The following is a 26,461-nucleotide window of genomic DNA, read 5'->3' on the forward strand; positions in this document are numbered from 1 at the left end:
TTATGGGGGTGCTGGGTCCTGCCCCGCAGCACGGGGGGGGCCACTTCCAGCCCAGCCAAGGCCGCCACGTGCCGCCGTGCCCAGGTGCCAGGTGAGCGGCGCGGGGGACACACGTGGCACCGTGCCCCCCCCCAACCTCACCGTCCCTGCACGGCACCGCACGCGTCCCCCCCCCCAATCCTGCACCCCTTGGCAGGGCAGACCCCTAGGGCCTTTTTTTTTTTCCCCTGCAGCCCCCCTCCCCCCCCCCCCAAGGGGGACAAGGGGGGCAGCTGGGGGGGGGGGTCAGAGGGCAGGGGGGGGACACACTGCGGGGGCCGGTGGTGGCCGCGTGCCCCCGTGGCCGGGTTGGCGGCGGCGCCGTGCGGCGGTGCCACGTGCCGGAGCGCCGCGCTCCCCGGGCAGCGCCCGCGTGCACGAGGATTTATTTTTACTCCGGGGCTGGCCGGGTTGTTTACCTCGCTGCACCTTTTCCAGGAAAAAGCCTGGACACGAGTGGGGGGGGGGGACACAAGACACCGGGGGGGTGCCTCCTCCTCCGGGGGCGCGCTTCTCCCTGTGACCCCCCTCCCCTTGCTCTCGGCTGGGGGCGCAGCGGGGTGCGGACCCCCCCCCCCCCCCCCTCCTCCAGCTGGGTGCTGGGGGTGCAGAGGGTTTGGACACCCCCCCCCCAAAGTGCTGCAGCCCCAGTGCCCCCCCCCCCAGTGTCGGCCGCTCTCCAGACCCGCTGTGGGGTCCCCGCGGGGCCGCGGACACGGAGCGTGGCCCGGTGCCCCCGTGGGCACCTCGTGCCTCAGTTCCCCCCCCCCCCCACCGTTCGGTGCGGTGCTGCGGGAAGGGGGCGACCGGGGGTGCCGGGTGGCACCCAAAGTGTGGGGGGGGTCCCACACCCCTGAGCCCCCCCCTTTTTGTCCCCACGGGCCCCCGCTGACGGCGGGCAGGACCCCGGTTGCGCTCGGGGAGCTGGGCACGGCCGCTCGCCGGGGGCCCCCGGTGGGGGGGGGTTGGGGGGGGGGGTTTCCTGCCTGCAGAGCGGATTTCTGGCTGCAAGCAGGGAGCTGCAGCCCCCCCCCCCCGGGCTTTGGCCCCCCCCCCTGCAACTCTTGGCCGGGGCCTGCGGCTCGGCGCTGCCAGGACTCGCCTTTCCCCTCCCTGCGGAAAGGGAAAAGAGTCAGGTAAACAACGGGCTGGGGCGCCCGGCCCCCCCCCCGGCCCCCCCCGCACCCAGCACCCTGCACCCAGCACCCTGCACCCAGCACCCCGCGGACGGGATGGGGCAGGGACCCCGGCGGGGCAGGGGCTGGGGGTGCCCACGGTCAGGGGGTGCAGGGGTTAGGGGGGGGACCCGGAGATCTGGGGAGGGTGTAAAATGCCCAGGGGGGGGCTGCAGGGTCTGGGGGTGCAGGGACCCCCAAGGATGTAGGGGTGCAGGGTTTAGGGGTGCAGGGACCCCAGGGGGGTGCGGGGTTTGGGGGTGCAGGGACCCCTGAGGATGTAGGGCTGCAGGGTCTGGGGGTGCAGGGACCCCCAAGGGTGTAGGGGTGCAGAATTTGGGGGTGCAGGGACCCCAGGGGGGTGCAGGATTTGGGGGTGCAGGGACCCCCAAGGGTGTAGGGGTGCAGAATTTGGGGGTGCAGGGACCACAGGGGGGTGCAGGGTCTGGGGGTGCAGGGACCCCCAAGGGTGTAGGGGTGCAGAATTTGGGGGTGCAGGGACCCCCAAGGGGGGTGCAGGATTTGGGGGTGCAGGGACCCCCAAGGGTGTAGGGGTGCAGAATTTGGGGGTGCAGGGACCACAGGGGGGTGCAGGATTTGGGGGTGCAGGGACCCCCAAGGGTGTAAGGCTGCAGAATTTGGGGGTGCAGAGACCCCAGGGGGGTGCAGGGTTTGGGGGTGCCGGGAGCCCCAGGGGGGTGCAGGATTTGGGGGTGCAGGGCCCCCAGGGGGGTGCAGAGCCCCAGAGATCGGGGTGATGCCAGGGGCTCCTTCGGCCTCATCCCCCCCCTACTCTATGCACGGGGGGGGGCAAACAACCCACACCCCATTCCCACAGCTCCGTGGCCCCGCATTTGGGGTGCCAGCGGTGTCGGTGCAGCGAGTTTTGTTTTTTTTTTTGGGGGGGGGGGGGACGACACACGCTGATTGCGGGGGCTCGGGCGCTCGGCGTCTGTGCCAGCCCATGTGAGCGGCTGTGTGTGTGTGTCCCCCCCCCACCTCCTCCTCCTCCTCCTCCTCGTCTTCCTCCTCCTCCGCCGTGTTTGCGAGCCCTTCTGCATGCGAGCGGGGCCGCTGGCGGCGTCACGTGGCGGGCGCATGTGAGCCCTGCTCCATTTTTAGCCGCCACAACCTCCCCGCGAAAGCAGCGGCCCTGCTGCAGAGCCATGTGCGGGCGGGCGCCCGGCCGGCACGTGGGCCTGCAGGAGCGCAGCGCGGGGCCGCAGGGAACCCCCCCCCCCCCCAGTTTTTTTTTTATCCCCCCCCCCAATGCACACCCCACACCGGGTGTTCGCGGCCTGCTGCCACGCGGGGAGAGCTGCAGCGCTGCAGCGGCTCTCGTGGGGGGGCTGTGGATTTCGGGGGGGGGTGCCCGCAGCCCCCCCCCCCCCACTTTGCTGCAGGTTTGCTCCTTGCGCCCCCCCCGATTAAAAGCAGCTCTGCAGAGGCACACGCGCGCGTGTGTGTGTTTGTGTCCCGCGTGTCCCCAGTGGGGGGGGGGGGCGGTGTTTGCGCAGAGGGCGGGGGGGGGCTGCGAGTGTGCGCGGGGGTGTGCAGGCACGTGTGCGTGCTGGGGCTGCAGTGCCTGCACGGGGGGGGGCGGTGTGGGGGGGTGCAGGCAGGGGGCTGCAGTGCCTCCCTGCAGGGGTGTGCATGCATGTGAGCAAGGGTGTGCACGTGTGTGTGTGCATGCAGGTAGATGTGTGTGCATGCATGTGCACGCAGCAGGGCTGCAGACCTTCCCTGCAGGGATGCGTGTGTGCATGTGAGCAAGGGTGTGCACATGTGCATGGAGTGCGTGTGTGTGTGTGCAGGTCCATGTGTGCATGTGTGTGCACGCAGGGGGCTGCAGTCCCTTCCTGCAGGGGTGTCTGTGCACGTGTGAGCAAGCGTGTGCGTGCATGAGCATGCGTGCATGTGTGTGTGTGCACGGTGTGTGCGCACGCTGGGGGCTGCAGCCTCTGCCAGTGTTTGTGCGTGTGTGCGCACTTGCACGTGTGCAATCCTTCCCTGCAGGAGCATGTGCTTACGTATGCACACATACGTGTTTGTGCACGCATGCGCGCATTTGTGTGGGTGTTTGTGCACTTGCACACGCGCACCAGCTGCTGCATTCCCTGCGGGACTGCGTGTGCATGCGTGTGCGTGCGGGGCGCCGCAGCCTCTGCGGGTGTGTCTGCGTGTGCACGCGTGTGCTTGAGCATTGCACCAGGGGCTGCAGCCTGCTCAGGGCGTGCATGCGTGTGCATGCGTGTGCGTGTGCGTGTGCCCGCTGGGGCTGCAGGACCGCGCACACACACGCATTTGCACACCCACCCCCCCGGGGAGGGGGATGCACACGACGGGGGGGGGGGGGGGCAGGCTGCAGATCCCCCCGGGGCACGCGTGGGTGTGCCCGCCCGTTCCCCCCCCCCCCCCCCGTGTGGGTGTGCGCGGGGGGGGTCCCGGTGTTTGGGGGGGGGGGGGGAGGAGGAGGCCGCGGTGGGGGGGTGGGGGGGGGGGTCCCGGTGCCGCCCCCGTTGCGCTGCGGGCGGAGCCGCCGCGCTCGGGAGCCACCGGGCGGCCGCACCGGGATACTGCGGGCGGCGGGGCGGGACCCCCGGCCCGGGACCCCCCCCCCCCCGCTTCACCCCGCCGCTGCACCCCCCCCAACCCCCCCCCCCCCGGCTGCCCCCCGGTGCCCGAGCCGCCGCCGCCGCCGCCTCCGCCGGCGCATGCGCACCCCCGCCCGGTTTAAAGGTAACCGGGGGCCGCCGCGGGCCTGGCCCCCGCCGCCGCCGGTACCGGCCCGGCCCTAGGGGGGCGCCTTTGGAGGGTGGGGGGTGTTCCCCCCCACCTCCCCCCCTTTGAGGGGGGGGGGGGGTTCCGGTGCTGTGAGGAGAGGCCCACGGGGGTCTCCGGTGCCGTGAGGAGGGACCCGGGGGCGTCCCGGTGCTGGGAGGGGGGACATTAGGAGTCCCCGGTGTCGTGAGGGGGGGCCCGGAGGGGTCCCCGGTACCGTAAGGAGGGGCCTAGGGGGGTCCCGATGCTGTGAGGAGGGGCCCGGGGGGGTCCCGGTGCTGTGAGGAGGGACATTGGGAGTCCCCGGTAGCGTGAGGAGGGGCCCGGGGAGGTCCCCGGTACCGTGAGGGGGACCCGAGGGGGTCTCGGTAACCGTAAGGAGGGACGTTAGGAGTCCCCGGTACCGTAAGAGGGGGCCCGGGGGAGTCCCGGTACTGTGGGGAGGGACACTGGGAGTCCCTGGTGCCGTGAGGACGGACCCGGGGGGGTCCCCGGTGTCGTGAGGGGGATCCGAGTGGGTCTCGGTAACCGTAAGGAGGGACGTCAGGAGTCCCCGGTACCGTAAGGGGGGGCCCGGGGGGGTCCCTGGTACCGTGAGGGGGACCCGAGGGGGTCTCGGTAACCGTGAGGAGGAACCTTGGGGGGTCCCCGGTGCCGTGAGGAGGGTCCCAAGGGGTCCCCGGTACCGTGAGGGAGCCCCGGGGGCTGCTTAGAGACGGGGTGGGGGGGCAACCGGGGAGGCCGCTTGGAGGGAAACGGGAAGGGGGGGGGGGGGGGGGGCAACCGGGAAGGGGCTCCGGGCGGGTCCGTGAGGTGCCCCGGGGCTTGGAGGGGGGCGGCTCGGTAACGGGGTGGGGGGCAGTTACGGGGGGGGGGGGGTGTCCGTGACGGGATCTCGGTAACGGAGGGGGGGGTGTCAGTAACTGGGGGGGGGTGTCGGTGAGGGGTCTCGGTAACGGGAGAGGGGCGGGGGTCAGTAACCGGGCTGGGGGGGGGAGGTCCGTGAGGGGGTCTCGGTAACGGGGGGGGCTCCGTGAGGGGGCGCCGGGCCGGCCCCTGCTCGTCTCCCGCGGCCCGTCCCGGGGATGCTGGCGGCGGGGCCCCGTCTCCCCCCGGGCCTCCTGGTAGGCCGCGCGGTGCCGTTGTGCCGGCGGCCCCCGCGCCATGGCGGCGGGCGGTAGCGGCGGCGGGCCGTGAGCCATGCGATCCACCACGGCCTTCCGGGCGGCCGGGGCCGAGCGGCCGGGCCCGGCGGGGGAGCCCCGGCAGGAGCAGGAGCAGCAGCAGCAGGAGGAGGAGGAGGAGGAGGAGGAGGGGGAGGAGGGCCCCGCGCCGCACCGCCCGCCGCCCCGCAGGCCCAAGGAGCCGCCGCCGCTGGGGGCACACAAGGGCCGAGGCGGCGGGGTGCCGGCGGGGGGCTCCCGGGCCGCCGGCCGAGAGCTGGGCCGGGCTGGTGCCGCTGACCGCCGGCGGCAAGCAGGAGGCGGCGGGGGATGCCAGCGGCCGGCCGCGGTACCAGGCGGGGCTGCCCGGGCACGGAGCGGCACCGGCGGCCGCGAAGGAGAGCGGCGGAGCGGGGACGGGGCCCGCGGAGCCGGGACCGGGGCCGGGCCCGCAGCAGCCGCCTCCCGCCGAGGCCAAGTGGAGGAGCGGAGCGCGGAGGGGAGGCATGGGGGCCGGCGGCGGCTCGCCGGGGCAGGCCGCCTGCCTGCGGCAGATCCTGCTGCTCCAGCTGGACCTCATCGAGCAGCAGCAGCAGCAGCTGCAGGCCAAGGAGAAGGAGATCGAGGAGCTCAAGGCCGAGCGGGACACGGTACGGAAGGGGGGGGGGGGGGGGAATTGGGGGGGCTGGGGGGGGGCGGGGAGGCACATGGGGTTAATACGGCACCCAGGGGGTTAACCCTCCCCCCGGCACCCAAGGGGTTAACACCCCGGCACCCAAGGGGTTAACCCCCCCGGGCTTCCTGCCCCCCTCCCAAACAGGTAAGTGCGCCCCCCCCCCGTAGGTTAACACCATCCCCCATTTCGGCATGCAAGGGGTTAACCCCCGGCGTTAATGCCCCCCGTTTGGCACCCAAGGGGTTAATACCCCCGGGCCTTAATGCCCCCCCACGGCAACCAAGGGGTTAATGCCCCCCCCCACGTTTGGCACCCAAGGGGTTAACCCCCTGGGTTAATACCCCCCCTCTGGCACCCAAAGGGTTAACCCCCGGTTAACACCCCCCCGGCACCCAAGGGGTTAATACCCCGACGTTAATTACCCCCCCCTTGGTTTTAATACCCCATGGGGCATTTGCCCCCCCCATGGGGTAATTGCCCCCCCCCCCCGCTACCCAGGGGGTTAATTGCCCCCCCCATGATTTTTTTGCCCCCCCCCCCCCGGTAATTGCCCCCCCCGGGTAATTGCCCCCCCCCCGGCCACCCAGGAGTTAATTGCCCCCCAGGGGGGGTTTTGCCCCCTTCCCCCGGGGGTAATTGCACCCCCATGGGGTAATAGCCCCCCTCCGGCCACCCAGGGGTTAAATCCCCCCGCCATGTTTTTTTGGCCCCCCCCCCCGGTAATTGCCCCCCCCGGCCACCCAGGGGTTAATTGCCCCCCCCATGGGGTTTTTGCCCCCTCCCCCCGGGGTTAATTGCCCCCCATGGGGTAATTGCCCCCCCCATCTGTCCCCCCCCGGCACCCAAGGGGTTAACACCCGGGGTACCCCCCCCGTGCCCCCAAACAAAGCCCTCGGGGGGGGGGCCGGGGGGGTGGGGTCGGTACCGGGGGGGCGGGGCCCCGGGGTTACCGGCGGGGGCACAAAGGGCGGGGGCGGGGCGGGGGTTAACGGGCCGCCGCCCGTTGCCATGGCAGCGGGGGGGGGGGGCCTTAAAGAGCCCGCGGCGGCTCCGGGCCCGGGGGTTAACTTAAAGGGGCCGCGTCACCTCCGGGGCGGGGTTTAATTTTTTTGGGGGGGGGGGGCGCTGCGGCGGAGCTCCGCAGCTGCCGCATGGCCCCCCCCGGCTGCGGGGCTGGCCTCCCCCCCCCCCCCCTTCCTGCATGGCTGCTGCAGGGCTGGCACGCACCGCAGTGCCCCCCCCTCCCAAGCCGTGGCAGGGTGGGCTGAGTCCCCCCGGACCCCCCCCCGGTGGCTGATGTGCCCCCCCCCGAGTGTTATGTGCCCCCCCCCAAGGGTTATGTGCCCCCCCCCCCCGGGGTGTTCATGCTGCATGACCCCCCCCCTCCCCGCCACGGCTGCCTCTGCTGACCCCACTCTTATGGGGGGGGGGGGGGGGCCATGGTGTTGGGTGACCTCTGCGAAGCTTTGCCCCCCCCCCCGCCCCCCCCAATCCGTGCATTGCCCCCCCCCGGGGGGGCCCTGCCGTGCACGGACGTGGTTTGCATCCGCCTTGCACGCCTGCTGGCCACGCACACCCGGGAGGACCCCGGCTTCTGGGGGGGGGGGGCTCAGACCCATGTGGTGCCAGTCCTGGGGGGGGGGGGAGGGGGAAGTCGCTGCCCCCTGGGTGTCCTCCCGGGGGGGCTCCAAAGCAGAGGGCGCAGAGCCCCCGGAGGGTCCCCGTCCTAACCCCCCCCCCCCCCCCCCCCAAGGGCAGGGGGCACCCAGGGGCTGGGTGCTCGACCCCCCCGGGGGGGGGGGGGGCAGTATGCAAGGGTTGCCCCCGCCGCAGGGGCGCTGGGCTGCCGGTTCCCCTCGAGGCCTGGCTTTCTAATAACGACCGCAGCTAATTAATAGACTGGGAGCCCGCAGCTAATTACAAACCTCTAGCTCAGGGGGGACGGGGGGGGGGACACGGCGGGGCTGGAGGGGCTCTGGCTCCGCATCCCAGCCCCGCTGCCCCTTGGGGGGGGGGCAGTAAGCGGCCGTCGTGCCCCCTTTGGGCATCTCTGCCTCATTAGGCTTCCCGCTAATTAGCGGCAAGGGGGCGCCTTCCCTGTAGCCCCCCCCCCCAGCGTGTGGGGGGGCGCAGGGGGCTCCCCCCAAACTTTTTTCCTGCCGAGCGCTGCTGGGAGGGGGGCGCGGTGAAAGCCTCCGGCGGGCGCAGAGAGCGGCGACGGCACCGCAGGAAAAGCCACCGGTACCCCACGATGGGGTGGGGGGGGGGGCACTGGGGGCCGCGGGCCACCTCCGGGGGCTCCGGGTTGCCCCTGGGGGCTCCAGCTCGGAAAAGCCCGGTACCCCATGATGAGTTGGGGGGGGGCCCTGGGGGCCACGGGCCGGCTCCGGGTTGCCCCTGGGGGCTCCTTGGCTGCCCTCCTCCCGGGGGAATTTCCCCTGCTTGCCCCCGTGCTGTCCGCATGGAGCCCCCCCCCGAGCCTCGGTGTCGCCGTGCCGCAGCTCCTGGCGCGGATCGAGCGCATGGAGAGGCGGGTGCAGCTGGTGAAGAAGGACACGGAGAGGGAGAAGCACCGCGTCTTCCAGGGCTTCGAGGCCGACGAGAAGGCCGAGGCCGAGGCGTGCGAGAAGCTGCCGCTGGAGTGCCCGCGGGACCTGCTGGAGCCCTCGCAGACCCTGCAGCCCAAGCACTTCCCCTACGGCAGGAACGGGAAGGGGCACAAAAGGTAAAGGGTGGGATGGGATGGGATTGGGGGGACGGGGGGGGGTCCGGGGGTCGGCCCCGCGTGGCGTGGGGCTGGGGGTCTCCAGCGCAGCGTCCTCCTTCCCCTCCGGGCGCCCAGGGAAGGGAGGGAGGGCGGCCCCCGGCGTGCCCGTGGTGGCTTCGCCTTCCCCCGCCGTGGGGTTGGTGGCACGTGGGCACCGTCCCCCCCCCCCCCCAAAGGGAAGGGGACGGAGCGCTCGGCACCCCACGGGGCTGTCACCGGCGTCCCACGGGTGTCCCAGGGCACGTGGTGGCAGCCGGGGAGCGAGGCCGGCCCGGCTGGGGCTCTGCAAGCGCGCCCACCCCCCTGCCCTGCCGCGGCACGGCCGCGCGTGCCACGTCCTCCCCCGGCGCTCAGGGCAGGGGTGAGAAGGGGGGGAAACGGACCCGAGGGTGCTGGGGGAGCCTCTCGGGCTCCCCCAGCCCAGCGTTGGCCGCGGATTTCCCTTTCCCCTGCCCGTGCTCCGTCCAGGCTGGGTCCCGTCGCGTTTGCGGTCCTGCTTCTGATGAAAACCCCGCCGCCCTGCGTCCGTGGTGCCTGGCACCCGCACGCCTCTCCCGTGCGGGCAAGCACATAAAAACCAAGCGGTGCTGACACCCCCGGGAAAGGCGGGGGGAAAAAAAGCCTCGAAAGCTTCGGCGGGGCAGCCGTGTGCGGGGCTGGGAGCCCTGGCGTGCTGGGCACGGCTCTCGCACCCCAAATCTCCCCTGGGCTTGGTAAAAACGCCCCGTTTTGGGGCTGTCGGCGCGTGCAGGACCGGCCGGGTTCCCGCCTCCGCTCAGCTCTCCTTCCTCCCTCCCGTAGGAAGCCGCCGTTCGGGAGCACGGAGAGGAAGACCCCCGTTAAAAAACTGGTGTCCGAGTTCTCGAAGGTGAAGAGTAAAACTCTGAAGCACTCCCCCGGGAAAGAGGAGTCGAGCGGCTCTTTGTCCGAAACTGTTTGCAAACGGGAACTGCGGAGCCAAGAGACTCCGGAAAAAAACAGGGCGCTGCCGGAGACCCCGCTCAGACCCTCGGCGCCCCTGAAGGGCCCCGGCAGCCAGCCCAAGGAGAAGGGCTTCTTCAGCGAGATCGAGGACCTGCCCTACCTTTCAACCACGGAAATGTACTTGTGCCGCTGGCATCAGCCCCCCCCATCACCGTTGCCGTTACGAGAGCCCTCCCCAAAGAAGGAGGAGACTGTAGCAAGTAAGCGATGGAGGGAGAGGAGAGCCTGCCCTGCCCGGTCGTGCTGGGCTCCGGCGGGGCGTTACGGCACAGGCGGGGGCGTTACGGCACAGCCGGCGGCGAGAGGAGGGCTCGACTGCCCTGGGGGGGGCTCTGTGCCCTGTCCCAAAACCGAGTCCCAAACGCCATGGGAGAGGTGAAGCCGGTGTCCGGAGCGCCCCAAGCCCCTTGGGCTCGTGCTGTCCACGGAGCCGGGCAGGGGGGCTCTGGCCCTGCTGGCCGTGCTCCCTTTCCAACCGCCCTGCTTTCCAGAGCCCCCCCCCCGTGCCTGTTTTTAAGCCAGGCACGAAACAGCTTCCCTCTCACGGCTGGGAAACGCGTCCCTGGGTTGATTTGGCCGCCACGCGCTGCGGTGCTTGCTCCTCGCCCTGCGTCTGGGTGGCACAGGGCTGGAGCTGGGCAGAAACTGGGCAGAAACTGGGCAGAAACTGGGCAGAAACCGTGGTGCCTCTTCTGCCGGGCCGCCTCTTCCTGGGGTTCTCCTCCAAACCCCGCAGCAGAGCTTCAGGTTTTTTTGGGGGTTTGCTGCGCTCCAGCCGACGGCGAATACGCGCTGGCCGACGCTGGGTGGCAAAACGCCCCGGAGCGCGAGGAGCGGACCTCGACGCGCCTCCTCGTAGCGTGCCTCGGCTTTCCCCGCCCGCCTGGCTGCGGGAGGCAGGGCAGAGCGAGCCGCACGCCTGGCTTCCAGCCCTCCTCGCGCTGGCCCGGAGCCTTTCGGTGCTCGGGGTTTAACCACGCTCTGCCCGCAGCGAGGTCGGTGCCCGGGTGCACTGCTCGCGACGCCCGGAGCCGCCTCTGCCCACGGGTTTGTGGCTCCTGGGCTGCCCGCAGCGGGCAGCGCGTGCTGAGACGAGCTCTGGGGGTGGCACCGGCGGTGTCGGGAGCCGGTTGAGCTCCCGGTAACGGGGCCGGGACCTGGGAAGGAGCAGTCACGAGCCCGGGGGTGGGACCGGCGGCGTGGAGCGGTGCCTCCGCGCCGGGTTAACGGCCAAACCTTCCCCCCCCGCAGTTCCATCTTGGAGGGACCATGTCGTGGAGCCCCTGCGAGACCCCAACCCCTCAGACGTCCTGGAGGTACGTACGGCCCCGCGTTCTTTCCTCGGTGGGCTTAACCCCCAGAAAAGCTCCCCCCGGGGCTGCTGGAGGGCAGATCGGGGTCCCGCGGAGGATCCTGCGGCAGGCGAGGGAGGACGGGCGGCGCCGGGAGGAGCGGGGGGAGCGCTGACCTCCCGTTGTGTCCTCGCAGAACCTCGATGACAGCGTGTTTTCCAAGCGGCATGCGAAACTGGAGCTGGATGAGAAACGGAGAAAAAGGTAGGAACGAACGCGGCGCCGAGGGCACCTCCCGCGCGCGCGGGTCCCGCCGGACCCCTGGCAGCCCTGGGGGAACCAGGACGGACGCTGCCGGGAGCCGTTTGCAGGAAGAGAACCCAAAAACCCTTTCCACTGCCCGTGTCTCTGCCGGGGAGCCCGAGCAGGCTTTGTAGGGGCGCGCAGCTCGGCCAGGAGCCTTGCAGCTCCCGCACCGTGCTCGGCCTGACCCCATCTCCTCGCTGCCTTCCAGGTGGGACATCCAGAGGATCAGGGAACAACGAATCCTACAGCGCCTGCAGCTCCGAATGTACAAAAGGAAAGGAATTCAGGAGTCGGAGCCTGAAGTTACCTCATTTTTCCCTGAGCCGGATGACGGTGAGTGCCCGGCAGTGCCGGGGAGGGGGGGGGTCCGGCGGGGAGCTCCCCCTGCCCGTCCCGTCCCCGTGACGCCCGGTGTCTCTCCCGCAGTGGAAAGCTTGCTGATCACCCCCTACCTGCCCGTCGTCGCCTTCGGCCGCCCCTTACCCAAACTGACCCCACAGTGAGTACCGGGAGAGGGGCTGCCGGTGGTGTCAGCCACCGGGAGGCTGCGGGAGCCTTTTGGGCCGGTGCCGGTGCCGCGGGGCGCTCAGTACCGCCGCGGGGCGCTCAGTACCGCCTCTGCCCGCAGGAATTTCGAGCTGCCCTGGCTGGACGAGCGCAGCCGCTGCCGGCTGGAGGTGCAGAAGAAGCAGACCCCGCACCGGACCTGCAGGAAGTAGCGGCGGCGCGGCGGAGCCGGGAGCTCTGCGCCTTTCGGGGGGCCCTGCCCTCTTGGTTCTCGTTCACAGATCGTTTCTGTTTTTGTTTTGTTTTTATTTTTGTTCCCTCCACGCCCCGGTTTTGTTCTCCCGGGTTTTTCACACCACGTTCCAGACTCAGTCCCCGCCGGCCGTGCTTCGAGCTGGGCTTCCTGCCCTCTTCTCCTCCCTTCTCCGGAGCCTTCGGGCGGCCGCGGAAAGGGACCGGACCCTGCGGCAGTGCTCGCCCCGCAGGGGGGGAGAAGCCCCAAAATGGGGGGGGGGCTGTGGTGCCCTCCGAGACTGTGCCCGCCTTGTTCTGTTGGGTTTTAGGTAGAAATCGTCGTTTTGGGGCGGGAGCAGCCCCTGGCGGCGATCGCCGCTTTTTATTTCCCCTGTTGAGCAGCTGTAGCGGGGTTGGGGGGGGAGGGGGGGGAAAGAGTTTAAAAAAAACAGCAAAAAAAATTTTTTTTTTTTTTTGTGAAATAGAAACCCTATACGCACAATTTTGGTTCTTTTTTTGTTGTTTATTTTTTTTTATTTAAGCGTTGTGAGGCCAGCCAGCAGCGGGTGCCACCAGGAGGGGGTCGGTGTCCCGGCTCCGATCCCCGCCCCCGCCGCTGCCCCTGGGGGGCCGGGACCTGGCCCTCGCCCCCCCCCCCCCCGTCCCTGTGCCCCTCGGGGAAACGGCCCCAAAAGGGCCCTTTTCACCCCAAATTGCGTTCCCGCCCCGCAGCTGCGTGCAAGCTCGCGTAAGGACACTTGTTACCACGTTGGTTGGGTTTTGTTTTTATTTTTTAAAAGAAAAAAGAAGAAAAAAAAAAAAAGGAAACGCGTTTAAAAAACAGCCGGGGGGGGGGGGGGGGGGCGTGGGCTCTGCCCGCTCCTTCCTCCTTCCTTGGGTTTTCTTTTTTTTTTTTTTTTTTTTCTCCTTTTTTTTCAATAAAAGCGGAAAACCGACGGCTGGTCTCTGCCTCTCCTTCCCCCTCCCCCACGCGCCCTCTTCCGTAACAACGACGCCATTTCCGCAACAATGACGTCACGTCCGCCGTAACGACGCGACTTCCGCCGCGGTGACGTAGCGAGGGGTGACGTCACGCACCCCTACCCGGCCCTCGCCTGCCCCCTGCCGGGACGGGGGGCGGGGGGGGGGCGGAGAACGAGGGGGATGGGAGGGAGGGAGGGGCCAGCACGCAGGGCCGGCGCTGCGCGGTGACGTCACGGCGCCGCGGGGGCCGCCGGGAGTTGTAGTCCGTCCCGTGGTGCCCCGCGGCGCCGCCCGCCCCTGCGGCTGCCCCAAGATGGCGGACCGGCGGCGGCAGCGCGCCTCGCAGGACAGCGAGGACGACTCGGACTCGGCCGCCTCCGACAGCGCCGACTCGGCCGCCAGCGCCGCCCGCTCCCGGTCCCGCTCCGGCTCCGGCTCCCGGTCCGGTTCAGCCTCGCCTCGGCCTCCCCACCGCCAGCCCCGGGGCGCCGCCGGGGCCCTCGGCGCCGGGCCGCGGGGCCGTGGGGCCGAGAGCGCCGCCGGGGGGGCGGCCAAGAGCGAGCCGCAGTCCGAGTGTGTGAGTGGGGGCGGGGGGCACCGGGGGGGGCTGAGGGTACCGGGTTGGGGGGGGCTGACCATGGGTGAGGCCCCCCCGGGGGCACGGGGGGGGACGAGGGGACGGGGGGGGCTGGGAGGGGGTTCGGGGGGGGCTTGCGGAGGGTCTGTGGGTACTGGGGGGGCCTGGAGGGACCGGACGGTTCGGGAGGGGGGGTCCTGGTCATGGCTAAGGGGCGCCCAGGGGCACCGGAGGGGGTTGGGGGGGTTGGTTAAGGGCTGGGGCTACTGGGGGGGCTGGGGGCACCCGGAGAGGGTCGGGGGGGGGCTTGGCCTGGGCTGGGGGTGCTTGGGTACACCGGGGAGGGCTGGGGAGGGGGCCTGGTCCTGGGCTGGGGTGGCCCCGGGGGGGTCGGGGGCAGCGGGGGGAGCCGGGCTGTGGCCCCCGCTGAGGGCGGGGGGTTCCCCCTGCACCCCGGGACCCCTCAGGGTCGGGCTCGCTGCCCCCTCAGGCCCCTTCCCTTGTGGCTGGGCGTTGGGGGCGTTAAGTGGGGGCGTTGGGGGTGTTGGAAGCCCGCTGTGCCCCCCCCCCAGTGCAGCAGGGTGGCTCTTCTCCCCCCGCAGCTGGGCGCTGCTCGTCCCGGCACGGTTTTATAGCGCCGCTTGTTTTGAGTTCCTCCCGGCTCCCAGCGCGGCTCTGCCCCTTGTTTGGGCGTTCGGCGTTATCTCCTTCGCCGCCGGCTGGTTTTGTTTTGGATTTCGGCTTCCTCACAGCTCCCTCACAGCTTCTGCTCTTCCTCTTGAAACTTTCCCCGACCCGCGCGGGTCCGTTCCCGGTTGTTTCTGGGGCGCAGGGTTATATTTCTGCCACGTCTCTCTGGGCTTGGTCCTGCCCCGCATCTGCTCGTTATTCCCGGGCTCCTGCTTCGAGCAATCCTCGTGTCCTGCCCCGAGCGAGCTGCCCGGCTCCGCGGTGTCGGGAGGGGAAACCTTTCTTGTCCCTGTCGCTCTCTTCCCTTGGGAGGCCGCCGGCAGCTGACACAGTTTACGCTCCTTTATTTAACCGCGGTCCCTCTGCGGAGCCTGCTCTAGAAGGATCCTAAGGAAGGGTGCTGGGAGCCCTGAACCTGTTTGTTTTTTGTTTTTTTTTTTGTGCTTGGTCGTTGAAGCTGAACTTCCAAGGGTGGCTGCGACAGGACCGGGGCCAGGCCGTGCCGTCGCAGTGTCTGGGGTCGCTGTGTGCTGCGGGAATCAGCGGCTGGCCTCCCCCTCCCCCCCCCACTAAAACAACCTTTCTGTCCCTTCTCTCTCCAGGAAAGCGAGGACGGCATCGAAGGAGATGGTGAGTAACGGTTCCCTCCGGCACCACGGGTGCCGTCTGTGTGCGCAAAGGTAAAAACAGGAGAAAACGCCTTTTCTGGTAGCCCTGCGGTCCTGCATCTCGCCTCGTAATAGCGTGCAAACGCTGGGGCGCAGGGACGCCGCTCCCCAGGCTCGCCCTCGCTTCCTCCCGTGTGGGCCAGCCGTGGAGCGAATTCCTCAGGGCTGCTCAGCGCCGGCCTCCGACTTCCCCTGCCGGGGCTGCTCGGCGCGCGGCAGCCCGGAGCGAAGCCGTGCCCGCGTTCCTGCCCTGACGCCCGGCTCCTTTCTCTCCCCCCTGCAGCCGTGCTCTCGGATTACGAAAGCGCAGAGGACTCGGAGGTAAGAGGAGTCCCCGTCCCGCTGCTGCTCGCGGGTTCCGCCGGGCGGCCGCGGCTCGTGTCGCTTTAGCACAAAGCCCAGTGCCGAGGCTTGGAGCGAGCCGCGCTGTGGAAAATGGATTTTTTGGGTCCGATCGCCCCCCTTTCTGGACAGTTCTGTCCTGTGGAGCCGTTGCTTCGTCCGGCCCCGCGCGGCAAAATAACGCCTGGCTCCTCAGGCACCGCGACAGCAGGATTAGCCGTGGCTGAGGAGGGCGTGGAAGGGGGCGTAGGAGGGTGGTTGCGTTGTAATTAGCTGAAATTAAACTCTAACTGCTGGCTTGGACGCTTCCCAGGCGGCATCCCTGTTTTCTCTGTGAGGCACCTGGGGTAATTCGTGCGCCCCACGAGTGCTCACGGTCGCTCTGTGCTCAGTTCGTGCTGAGAAAGCTGCCCTCACGCCCGCTGCGACCCGGTGCCTGAGCCGGGCAGGCAGCCCCGGCTCAAAAATCCCCGGATTTTTGGATCAGAGCTGCTCGGAGAAGTCCTGGCTTCTGATAATCGCAACAGAGGTGTTCGAGTGAAAACCCTTCTCTTGAGATGGATTTTTTAGGGGTTTTCGGGGGGGGACACCGGGTTTAAAAACCCACCGCAGGGCAGGTGAAAGGGGAGCTCTCGGGGCTGGGCGGTGGCGAATCGACCTCTGCCCCGAGCACTGCGGGGTCGGCGCACGGAAGGGCAGGGGGCAGCTCCTTGTGCCCCCCTTCCAGCAGCCCCCCGAGCCTGGAAGCGGCGGCGAGGGCTCGCTGCAGGCTCGGTGCTTGCAGGCGGAGGCCTTGCAGCGCTGGGGGCGTGAGCAGCGGCCGCGTTGCATCACCGGCGTGCCAGGATGACTCCGTTCCTGCGCCTAAAAATAATGCCGCCACCATGGCTGGGCTTCCCCAGCGTAAACAAAGGGAGCAGTTGATGTGCAAATACGCCGTGTGTGTGTGTCGAAAGAAAAAAAAAAAAATAGAGCAGGCTTTTTGTTAATCGCGCCCGAGCTATTTTTAGCCTCCATCCCAGCCCCAGCGAGGCTCCTGGAGGGTGAAACGAGGTCAGGCTCCTGCCAGCGCGGCGCTCGCCGTGAGTCAGCCCGGGGACTCCGGGGAATTTGGAAGCGCGGCGGGGCCTGGAGCGGGGCCCGGGGCGTGGGAGCCGAGGGACGGTCGCAGGAGCCGCCGTCGCCCTCGCCAGCCGGGCTCGCGGGAGCCCTTTCGTTTCGGACAGACCAGGCTCTGGCGGTGTGGGGGAGCTGGCTGCGCTCTGGGAAGCTTGGCTCCTGGGTCCGGTGGCGCTGGGGAGAGACCTCGGGTTTAATTTTGCTTTTTTTCGTGAAATCGTAGGGATAGGGAGGGCTTCGGGCAAGCCCTCCGCTGCGAAAGTCAGAGCTCTGAAAACTAGAACAGGGATCTAGCTCCAGATTTGGGGTTTCTTCGGGAAATGCGTGAGGGACCCGCTGCTCAAGGTGCGCGTCCGAGTAACCGGGGCTCTTTCAGGCGGAGGAAGAGGATTACAGCGAGGAGGAAAGCGCGAAGGTGGAATTGAAGCAGGATAGCAACGATTCCTGTGAGTCCGCAGCGAAAGCAGAGAAAGGGGACGAGAAACCCGACGCCAAAGGTGCTGTAACCGGTGAGAGGCAAAGCGGGGACGGGCAGGTAGGTGCCAGACACGCTCCCTCCGCTCCGCGGGGGGCTTCTCGTAGAGGGACTGCTGCAGTGTTAAGAGCTGCCTGGTTTTGACAGGAGAGCACCGAGCCCGTTGAGAATAAAGTTGGGAAAAAAGCCCCCAAGCACCTGGACGATGACGAGGACCGCAAGAACCCGGCTTACATCCCACGCAAAGGGCTCTTCTTCGAGCACGACCTGCGAGGGCAGACGCAGGAGGAGGAGGTCAGGTACGTGAGGATCCCCCGGGCGTCCGCCTCCCCCTGGCAGGGCGAGCGTCGCTCTCGAGCCAGCGCTTGGATCTCCCCGTGCTCTGGCCCAGCTGCCTGCTGGCCGTGTCCTGCCAGGGCTTCTTGGGTCTTTGCTGTGAAAAAGGAGGGAACTGGGCGTAGAAAAAACCCCAAGGAAAGCGAGCAGTGACCCTGCTGCTCTGTGGGAACAGCGGGTAGATCAGCGGCTGGGTGGGAGGGAGAAGAGACGCCGTCTCCTGCTCCAGAAGCGCTCGGTGTCCGTGTGCGGTGCTGGCTGAGGCCGCCACGGCTCCGTGGCTCTGCCCCGACCTCTCTCCCCTCCCCGTGGCACCGGTCAGGCCCAAGGGCCGGCAGCGGAAGCTGTGGAAGGACGAGGGCCGCTGGGAGCACGACAAGTTCCGCGAGGACGAGCAGGCCCCCAAGACCAGGCAGGAGCTGATCGCGCTCTACGGCTACGACATCAGGTCGGCTCACAACCCCGACGACATCAAGCCGAGGAGGATGCGCAAACCCCGGTGAGCGGCGAGGGCAAACCCGAGCCCGGCTCGTCCCCGAGGGAGACCTCGGCCCTCTCGTTGGGCCACTGGTGCTCGGGAGGAGAAAGTCTTTGGCCCCGGGTTGCGACCTTGGTCCTGGGCGTTCTGGGCGCTGCGCCCTGGAGAGGGCTTCCCTGGCGCTGCACACCCCGCCCCTGAGGTTTGGTTGCAGCGCCCTTTGTGCTGTTTTTCATCCCCAGGTTCGGGAGCCCTCCTCAGCGAGACCCCAACTGGTCCGGCGAGAGGCCGAGCAAGCCCCCGAGGCACCAAGGCGCAGAGAGCGCTTCGGCTCCGCCGCGAACCTTCACCAGCAGGAGCTCTGCAGGAACGGGGAGGATGCCCCCACCCAGGAACTACCCGAGGATGGGGGGCTACAAAGAGACCCGTCCGGGCTACCGAGCCTCGGAAGCCAGCGTGCCGCACCTCTCTCGAAACGGCGAGCAGGCGAAGCAGGAGGCCGGCTACCGAGCGAAGCGCGCCGAGCAGACCCCGCCGAGGGCCAAGTCCCCCGAGCTGGAAGCGGCGCACGTCCACGGCAGCCCCGGGAAGGAGGAGGTTGCTCTGGAAAACCAGGCCCCGAGCGCCGACGCCGCGCAGCCGCCGCCAGACAGACCCGTCGAGAAGAAGTCTTACTCCCGGGCGAGGAGGACCAGAGCCAAAGCCGGGGACGCGGGGAAGGCGGCGGATGAAGCGCCCGCTTCGGAAGGGCTGGCTCCCGTGCCCCCGAAACCTGCGCAAGCCGAGGCGTCCCCCCCGCCAGCCAAGAGCAGCAGCTGGGGCTGGGAGTCGCCGGTGGAACCCGGCTTGGATGGACTGGAGCAAGAGATGACGCAAATGAACCTCGCGGAGCAGAGCTGGGCTCCGGGGCAGTCGCAGTTCATCCAGCCCCGGGAGCTGAGGGGTAAGTGGGTGCCGCCTCTCGCTACAGGGGGTTCCCGCTGCAGCCCCCGCCACGCGCGGCTCTGCGGCCCCGTCGCCGTCGGAGCCAAACTGCGTCAGTCCAGCCTCGGCTGAGGTGGGTGGTGGAGATTCATAGCGCAGAGAAAACGCAGCGGAATGGTTAGAAGGGGACAAAACGGAGCAAAAAAAAAAAGGGATGAACTAACCATTCCGGCGTAGGTGAACTGAGTGCGGGCGTCAGACCGGATCCTTTCCCCCTCTCCGCCCCTCTTCGTGTTGAGGACGGGGAAGGTTCGGTAAAGGTGGAGGCCTCCTGGGGACGGGCAGCAGGAACTTTGCGCGGGGTGAGGCACCGGGGCGACGTGCTGCAGCCGGAGTTGAGCAGATAAGGAGCGCTGGGCCCCGCTCACGGGAGCTCGATTATTCCTTGCCCTCGCCCATAACGCCCTTTCTGCTCGGGGCGGGGGGGGAACTTCCCTGTGTTTATTAGCCCGATTACTCACTAGACTCCGAGCTTAGCGCCTCGCATCGTGGCTTGGGTGCAGACGAATTCGTGCAGGCAGGCCGGGGTCGGGAAGCAGGGCAGAGCTACGCCTGCGTGAGCCAAGGACTGGCTTCTAGCTGAGCATCCACGCGAGAGGTCGTCGGGGGTATAATTATCCCTGAGCAGAATTAAAGTCTTTTCTGGGGAGAGTCAGAGTCCTCCCCGAGAGGAATAAAACCGGAGCAAGGAGAAGGAAGGCTCGCTGCTTTCGTAAGCCTCTCTCTCGAGGGTTAGGTTTGTGAAACCAGAAGTCTCCTCACGCTGCCGTGCTGGGTAAAAACCTCGGTGTGAACAGAGCCTCGCTCTTGATCGCAGGCGAGAGCGGGCAGGGTTTGAATATGCCAGCAGAACGAGAGTTCAAAAACGCTGTGACTCACAGCTGAGACTATACGGCGGTTGGGGCTTTTCGATGCTTAAAAATAAAGCGTCTGAACAACTTCACCGTGGGGCAGCCCGGGGGGCAGGCGGAGGCCAGAGGAGCCCCAGCCCTGGGGACGTCTGCTCCTGGCTGGCAGAAGGAGGTGTTCGTCACCCCGCTGCCCCCTCGCTTCTCCCCAGCAGAGGAGGTGGGAGTTGGTTAAGGGAGGCGTGTGGCTCGGCGAGCCAGCCGGCGGGTTGTTCTGTTTGTTCCGCTCCCCTGGAGTTGCCCACAACCAGCCTGACGCCGCGGCGTTGCACCTGCACCGTAAACCTGCTGTTGGAATTGAGGGAGCGCGTGATAAACGCGACCGTGCCCCGTGGAGGGTTTTAAAGCGCTTCCCTGTCCCGTAGGGGTTCATGCTTCTGCTCGGAAGAGATCCTCGTCCGGCAGGAGCAGAGCTCAGATCAGAACCCAGATTTTTTTAGGAAGGTTTAAGGCATCGAGCGGCATGGATGGCTGTGCAGTGACACAGCAGCTTCTGATTTCTGCTGAAATACTGAAAATTGCCAAGGGACGAGGTTGTTGTAGGGTTTTCCGTCGTGCAGGCGGAGCTGCGTCCGTGCCGTGCGGCGATGTCCGGGCCGGTGCTCGCGGGCGCCCGCTGGCAGTGCCTGGGGCCGGCGAGGCGGCTGTTGGCGAAACGCAACCCGTAACGACCCATAATAACCAGCTTGCTTTCTTCCGCAGGCATTCCTAACCATATGCACGTGGGAACGGGGCCACCGCCGCAGTTTAACAGGATGGAGGAAATGGTGAGGCTGTCGTGCGGGGCGTGACTCCTGCCTGGGGAAGTGGGGAAACCGAGAGCGCTTACTGGGATCCGGGCTGCAATAATCGGAGCCCGTCCGGGGCTCCTCGGCCTTTCCCTTTTACCCGTGCTTGGTTTTTGCTGCATGACCCGGAGGGGAGGGCAGGGGCTGGGGAAACGGGGTCGGCGCTGCCCTGCTGGGGGGGTTCCTGCCCCGCACGCTGACCCCGCTGCCGCCTTTGGCTCTTGCAGGCGGTGCAGGGGGGCCGCGTGAAGCGCTACTCGTCGCAGCGGCAGAGACCGCCGGTGCCGGAGCCTGCCCCCCCCATGCACATCAGCATCATGGAAGGGCACTACTACGACCCACGTGAGTGTTCCCCTCCCGCTCTGCGCGCTCGGAAAAGCGGCAGCTGGGGCGGGAGTCCCTGCTCCCTCAGGGCTGCCCGGTGGGGCAGAGCAGGAGCTTGGTCTTCCCTCCGCAAACAGCGTGGCTGCTTCGCCTCCTGCAGTAACCAAAAGGCTGCTCCGAGCCTCCCCGTGCCGTGCTCAAACCCAGTGAAACTGTCAGCGCCTTCCCGCCCCGTGCAAGGGCTCTCTAGGACACCGCTTTGCCTCGTGAGGGCTAGGAGCTAAAATTAATTTGAAATCAGAGCAGCGCTTCCGCTGGGTAGCGGCAGGGAGAATGACGGAGCACGAGCGAGGATGGGTTTGGAATTTACTCCGCCAGTTGGAGGAGAAATTCCCCGAGCATTTTGCTGCTTTGTAGAGGGAACGGGGAGCTCTTGGATTGGGAGCATGTAGCATCTGCGAGCCTGGTGGGCTGCGTGTGCTGTTCCTGGGGGGGAGCGGAGCTCGCAGCACTGCATTCGAGTGTTGGAACTGTAGATGGCTTTGGATGCGCAGCGCGATCTGCTGCAGTGGAATAAAATCTGGTGGAGCTTTTTCTTAATGCACCGCTCTGTCTTGCAGTACAATTCCAGGGACCAATCTACACCCACAGCGAGAACCCGGCCCCGCTGCCGCCCCAGGGGATGATTGTGCAGCCAGAAATGCATCTCCCTCATCCAGGTGAGGATCCCGCTCCCCGGCAGGGCGCGGGGCAGCTGGTGTTTCTGCTGTTTCTCCCACCGACCTTGCCGTTGCGCCTGTGCTGGGGCGCAGATGAATCTGCTCTGCACGGCCTCAGGCACCGGGGGAATCCGATTTCCCTCTTGTATGACGTGGAGGAGACCTGCTTCCCTCGTGCAGCGAGGCTGAATCGGTGCACGTCTCTGGGGAAGAAGAAGAAATGTTTCAGGCCCTTGCAGGCAGTGCAGGACCGAGAGCTCCCGCACGTTTTGGCAGCCTCCCCGGGATGGCTGCAGGCTGTGCGCGCAGCCTCCTGGCCGAGTCGCCGCCTCGTCAGCGGGGCGTGCGGCTGTGCCAGCTGCCGGGCCAGGCTGGCTCCCCGCTCCCTGCTGCTTGTGGATTAGGAGAGAAAAGCAGAACCGGGAGCTGTCGAAGTGGGGTGTTCCCTATCTTGCCTGCAAAACCGTTTCCTGAAGTGGATGTGCTGCGTGGGGCCGCATCCGGTTCCTGTGAACCGGGAGCGGGGAGGCGGCTGGGCTCGGTGCTGGGGGCAGCTTCCCTTTTCCCTCCCCAGCGCAGGAGCTGAGGTCTGGAGGCTGCAGGAAGAGCCTCTGAGCAAAGCGCTTCCCCTCCCTGCCGCAGCACGGCCGGCGCAGCCCTGCTGCCCTCCGCCGGCCTCCTGGCAGCCTCGGCGCGACGTGCTGGCTTCATTCAGGTCACCACGTTCTGCTTAATTTTTGTCCCCCCCCCACCCCCAGGTTTACACCCCCACCAGACGCCGGCCCCGATGGCAAACCCCGGCCTTTACCCTCCGCCGGTCTCCATGCCTCCGGGCCAGCCCCCGCCGCAGCAGCTGCTTGCGCCGACTTACTTCTCCCCGCCTGGAGTCATGAATTTTGGGAACCCCGGCTACCCCTACCCCCCGGGAGCGCTGCCCCCGCCGCCCCCTCCTCACCTCTATTCCAACACGCAGGTAAGCTGGCTGCGCCGCGTCCTCCCCGAGCAGGAGCAGCGCCCCGGGGCGGGATGCTGCGCTGCGTGGGGACGTTCTGAGCCCGCCTGGGAGAGATTTGGGGTCTAAATTATGAAACTTGGGTGATCTCAGAATCGAGATCTTCCCCTTCAGAAAGGGGAGCCAGCCCACGGGCAGCCCGTGAACCGTTGCTTGCCCTCCTGGTCCGTGCTAAAGCCAAGGACACCTTGAGAATTGCTTTGCACCTCCTCCCTTTCTGCTTGAGGCAGGAGCTGGAAGCTGCCAGGCGCTGAGCAGGACAGCCCCGGGTGCGAGCACCCCCGCCGCAGGGCCGCCTGCTCCCCGCCGGCTTCCTACCTCTGCCTCCGCACGAGGAGGAGGGCGAGGGGAGGAGGGCGAGGGCGCTGCGCCTCTGCGGGCACCCCGGTGACGAGGCGGGGTGGGCGCAGGGAAGCGGCACACGGCTGACACGCAGTGGCGAGCGGGAGACGTGCACGCTGCTCCAGCCCAGCACCCTTCCTGACCTCCCCTGGCCCGCGCAGGGAGCGAGCCCGCTTTTGGGGCGCATCCCAGGCCCCCCAGGCGGCTGGAGGAGATCTCGGTGATGGTGGTGGTGGGAATTATTCCCTGCCTGCTCCGCACGCAAACACCAGCGGCTGCTGCGGAGCACGAGCGCCAAAGCACAAAGCTCTGCGGGGCGAGGGAAACCCAGCTGCCCCGAGCTCAGCCCGCAGGCTGCTGCAGCCCCGTACCTGCCCGTGCTCAGCACCGCGTCCCCCCAGCCCTCCCGCGCGCCGCGGCGGCGTTGGTGCCCTTGAGGGACGCGCGGTGGCCTCGCAGAGGGTGAGGCACGTCGGTGCCCGCCGCCCCGAGCTCGCTGACCCTCCTCCTGCTCTCTGGGGAACGCAGGCGCAGTCCCAGGTGTACGGCGGGGTCACGTACTACAACACTGTCCAGCAGCAAGTGCAGCCCAAACCTTCGCCGCCGCGAAGGACGTCCCAGCCGGTCACCATCAAGCCGCCGCCCCCCGAGGTACCGTCCCCTCCGCCTGTCCCCTCAGCCTGAGTCCTCGCGTGCGCGGGGCTGTCCCCTCGGGGTGTGTGCGGTGCTGCAGGCTCCCTCTCCCATCCAACAACAAAAAAAAAATACGTTGTTTCCAAGGAAAATCGTAAACTGTCTAATTTCTGACGTGTCCCAAACCTCAGCTTCTCGTTGCAGGTGGTAAGCAGGGCTCCAGTTAATTTCTAAATACTTTAAATCTAAACCCACCTAAAAAGTAAGTCCGAAGTTGACTCTTGTTTTCTTTTTTTTTGGTTCAGGGTAGGAAATAAAAACACTTAATAGGGAGAAAAGTCCAGTCGTAAGCTAGGAGGCGGCGACTTCTCTGGGAGGCTGAGTGCCTGGTGCCTAGCTCAGCCAGCAGACGTGCGGGCTTTGCAGAGCTGAGAGCCGTTTCCCTGCGCCGGGCTCGGGTTTCCTCCCGGCAGTGCTGCGAACCGTGCGTGTGCGCGAGCGCCACGTGTGCGTTCTGGTTTCCTCTTTCACGCCTCGCCTGGCACTCGGGAGTGAGCCTGACTCACGGCGAGGCCAGGCCAGGCCCGGGCGGGCGCGCGCCGGGTGCCGGTGGCTGCTCCGTCCCTTGGCGGTGCCGCAGAGCCGGCTCCTGCCGCCGCGCCGCCTCTGAGCAGGGCGGAGCCGCTTCGCCCCCTTTTTTTTTTTTGTTTTCCCACCCGGGGAAATGCGCAGCTCTCGTAAATCCGCCCTGAGATCATCCCGTCAAGGTGCCCTTTGAAAGGCCTGGAGGTGGAAGGAGGGTTCCACCCCGAGCACGAAGGCCGAAGGGAGCTGGTTTCCCCGGCGCCGCGGGGTGGGAGGGCGGCGGTCGCTTTCTGGCGCCCGGGTGCGGAGGGTGCTCGCTGGCAGCACCCCCCCCATGGAGCTGGGGGGCAGCCTCACCCCCCCTGCTGCCCGTCTGCTTCCCCAGCAGGACAGCAAAAGTGAAAAATCAAAGGAGAGGAGCAACACGTAGGGATGTGGCCGTGGAAATCCCAGCGCCGGACCTGGCACCTCGGCGAGGAGGAAGCTCCGTCCCGGAGAAGGCTCCTTCCCCGTGCGTAGGTGAGGCGGCGGGATGAAATCAGCTGCACCGTCTTCTGCTCAGGGCCAGGCACCTTCCCTCCCCGGTTTTACTGGTGCCCTCCTGAAATCCATCTCTCACCGCTGCTCGTCGGTCCTCCTTCCCCCTGGGGCACCGAGGTCACCGCAGTACCAGCCGCCGGGGTCGCTCCGTGGCCACCAGCCTCGCGACTTCTCTCTTTTAGTAAACGTCTGCCCTTTTCCCTTTCTCTAAGATGTTAAACTCAACTGCTTGATTGTGGTCTCCGTTTTTATTTAAGAAATGAACCAGCTCCTTCAGTAAAGCTGCTTTGTTTCTTTTGGGTATCTGAATCTGTTTGTCTGGCTAGCCGGAACCCGACGTCCCCTGCGCCCCCCGTGCAGACAGCTGATAAGTAAATTCTTGGTTTAAATTCTCTCTTTTAAATTAGCAAGTTTATTTCTGCCGTTGTTTGGGAAGACGGAGGGCAGCTGAGTGTCAGGAACGTGCTGGCCACTTAATTTAGAAGCCCCTCCTGTTTCTTTTTCCGACCCAGCCCTCTTGGTAACTGTGTCAGCAGCAGCTCCGGTCCGTGCGTGCGCGAGCTCTCGGCTCCCGTAAGGTGGGAACCCGCGAGCACGGGCAGCCCCTTCCCCGCTGCCACAAGCACGACTTGCGGAGCACGGGGGAGCTTCCACCCGCCCCCGGAGCTCTGCGAAGTCACAGAGGGAGGTTTCTGGGCGCCGAGGCACCTCAACAACCGCCGGAGCAGCCCTGCCAGCAGCCAAACCAGCTCGACAGGGCAGGCGGAGGAGCGCTTTGCTCCCAGCGCTTGGGTGTTGCTGCTGTGGAAGCGGCAGGCGGTGTTGCAACCCGCCCCAACGCACCCAGCGTGGGTGCGCACCCAGGAGGAAGCGCCTCGGCCCTGCTCCTGCCACCACGGGGGCTGCTGCCCCCCCCCGGGACCCCATCAGCATCGTTCCCCGGCTTAGATCTGCCAGGGCGACCGGCGCCGCCGCGGTCCTGCAGGCACCTGGACAAGCGGAGGGGCTTGGCCTTGGCGTCGCATCCGCACGTTGCGTTAGGGCTGCCGCTGCCTGCTGCTCGCCCCCAGCACGTGCTGGGCGGCGGGGGGAGCACCGGCTGCTGGCTCGGGCCACGCGGCAGGATTGGGAACGCCGCCCCAACGCCGCTCCTTCCAAGCGAGCGGTGCCTCGGCTTCTGCATCCCCATCTGCGGCGAGGGAGGGTGCCCCCCCGCGCCCACCTTCCGGGGCTGGGAGCCCCTGCACGCCCCCCTCCCCAGCAGAGATCGCCTCCTGCGCTGGTTGTTTGCAACTCGGTGACCTTTCGCGCTTAATTTCAGCCGTCAAAACGGGCTTTTAAAAGCAGAAATCGTTTCTGCTTTAAACAGAACCGTTTCTCCGCCTCGAGGCTGAGATGTGCCGTTTAACCCCTGGGTCGCACGACCCCAATCCCGGTCCTTGCAGCGCTGCGATGGGTTCAGGCCCTGGTTATTTTGATCCCTGTCCCGTAGGAGCGCCGCTCGGTAACCAGCAGGGTGCCAGCACGGAGAGGGGAACCCGTTTCGGAGAGCAGCACATTTTTTTTCAGATTTTTTTTTTTTTTCCCCTTGTGCTGAGACCTGGGACAGCTCACACGCGCCTCCCCGCAACGACCCCGCCGCCTTCCTTCTGCTGCGGCACCCGTGCGGGGAGCCCCTCGCCCCCACCCCAGCACCCTCGGGTGGGGGGGGGCGTCAGGACTGAGCCCCCCTCCCCTCCCGGCAGCCTCCCTCGCCCAACAACTGCTGGGGAGGCGGCGTGGGAGCTGCCGCCCGCGCTGCTGCCTGCACCCAGCTCTCCGTCCGCCTCCACACCGCGGCGAGCGGAGCCGGGGGGTGCTGGGTGCCCCCCACACGTCCACCCCGGGCCCTTGGGTGCTGCCGCGGGCTCTGCGGGGCTGGGGGCTGCGGGAGGCCCGGGGCTGCGGGGTCACAGCATCGAGGCTTTGGGGGGGGCTCATGAAAGTGGGGGGGACCTGGGTTCCCCAAAAACATCACCCCAAAGCTGCTCCCT

At 67.7% G+C, this 26,461-nt stretch overlaps 2 protein-coding genes across 7 annotated transcripts; both read left to right on the forward strand.

Annotated features, from left to right (window-relative positions):
- Positions 1-4,964: 4,964 nt before the first annotated feature.
- On the forward strand, positions 4,965-11,975 carry MSL1 (MSL complex subunit 1). The gene is given in 9 exon segments (XM_080565072.1): positions 4,965-5,408; positions 5,410-5,808; positions 8,336-8,559; positions 9,403-9,785; positions 10,837-10,901; positions 11,074-11,141; positions 11,392-11,516; positions 11,610-11,682; positions 11,812-11,975. Coding segments are annotated over 9 exon segments (1,641 nt in total). The 5' UTR covers positions 4,965-5,195; the 3' UTR covers positions 11,903-11,975.
- Positions 11,976-13,183: 1,208 nt separating this feature from the next.
- CASC3 (CASC3 exon junction complex subunit) lies at positions 13,184-24,731 on the forward strand. 6 transcript variants are annotated; one of them, XM_080565108.1, is made up of 14 exons: positions 13,184-13,485; positions 14,778-14,805; positions 15,127-15,164; positions 16,681-16,839; positions 16,927-17,078; positions 17,438-17,614; positions 17,836-18,536; positions 20,188-20,252; positions 20,501-20,615; positions 21,218-21,316; positions 22,075-22,289; positions 23,199-23,321; positions 23,495-23,565; positions 24,274-24,731. In XM_080565108.1, the coding sequence occupies exons 1-13, from the start codon at positions 13,222-13,224 to the stop codon at positions 23,528-23,530; spliced, it is 2,172 nt and encodes a 723-aa protein (XP_080421234.1). In that variant the 5' UTR covers positions 13,184-13,221; the 3' UTR covers positions 23,531-23,565; positions 24,274-24,731. The 6 variants fall into 6 exon arrangements, with proteins under 6 accessions (XP_080421234.1, XP_080421236.1, XP_080421235.1 ...); XM_080565110.1 differs by having other exon boundaries at positions 23,508-23,565; XM_080565109.1 differs by having other exon boundaries at positions 24,277-24,416.
- The last annotated feature ends 1,730 nt before the right edge of the window (positions 24,732-26,461 follow it).

This window comes from Anser brachyrhynchus (genome assembly GCF_964034855.1).
Source record: "Anser brachyrhynchus genome assembly, chromosome: 22".
In the NCBI taxonomy this organism is placed as follows: domain Eukaryota; kingdom Metazoa; phylum Chordata; class Aves; order Anseriformes; family Anatidae; genus Anser; species Anser brachyrhynchus.

Bases quoted from the DNA above. Each gene is read 5' to 3' on its own strand.
- CASC3 (XM_080565106.1), top strand. From the start codon at position 13,222: ATGGCGGACCGGCGGCGGCAGCGCGCCTCGCAGGACAGCGAGGACGAC. The intron at 13,486-14,777 runs GTGAGTGGGGGC...TTCTCTCTCCAG, and splicing joins GCGAGCCGCAGTCCGAGTGT to GAAAGCGAGGACGGCATCGA. The intron at 18,537-20,187 runs GTAAGTGGGTGC...TTTCTTCCGCAG, and splicing joins CCAGCCCCGGGAGCTGAGGG to GCATTCCTAACCATATGCAC.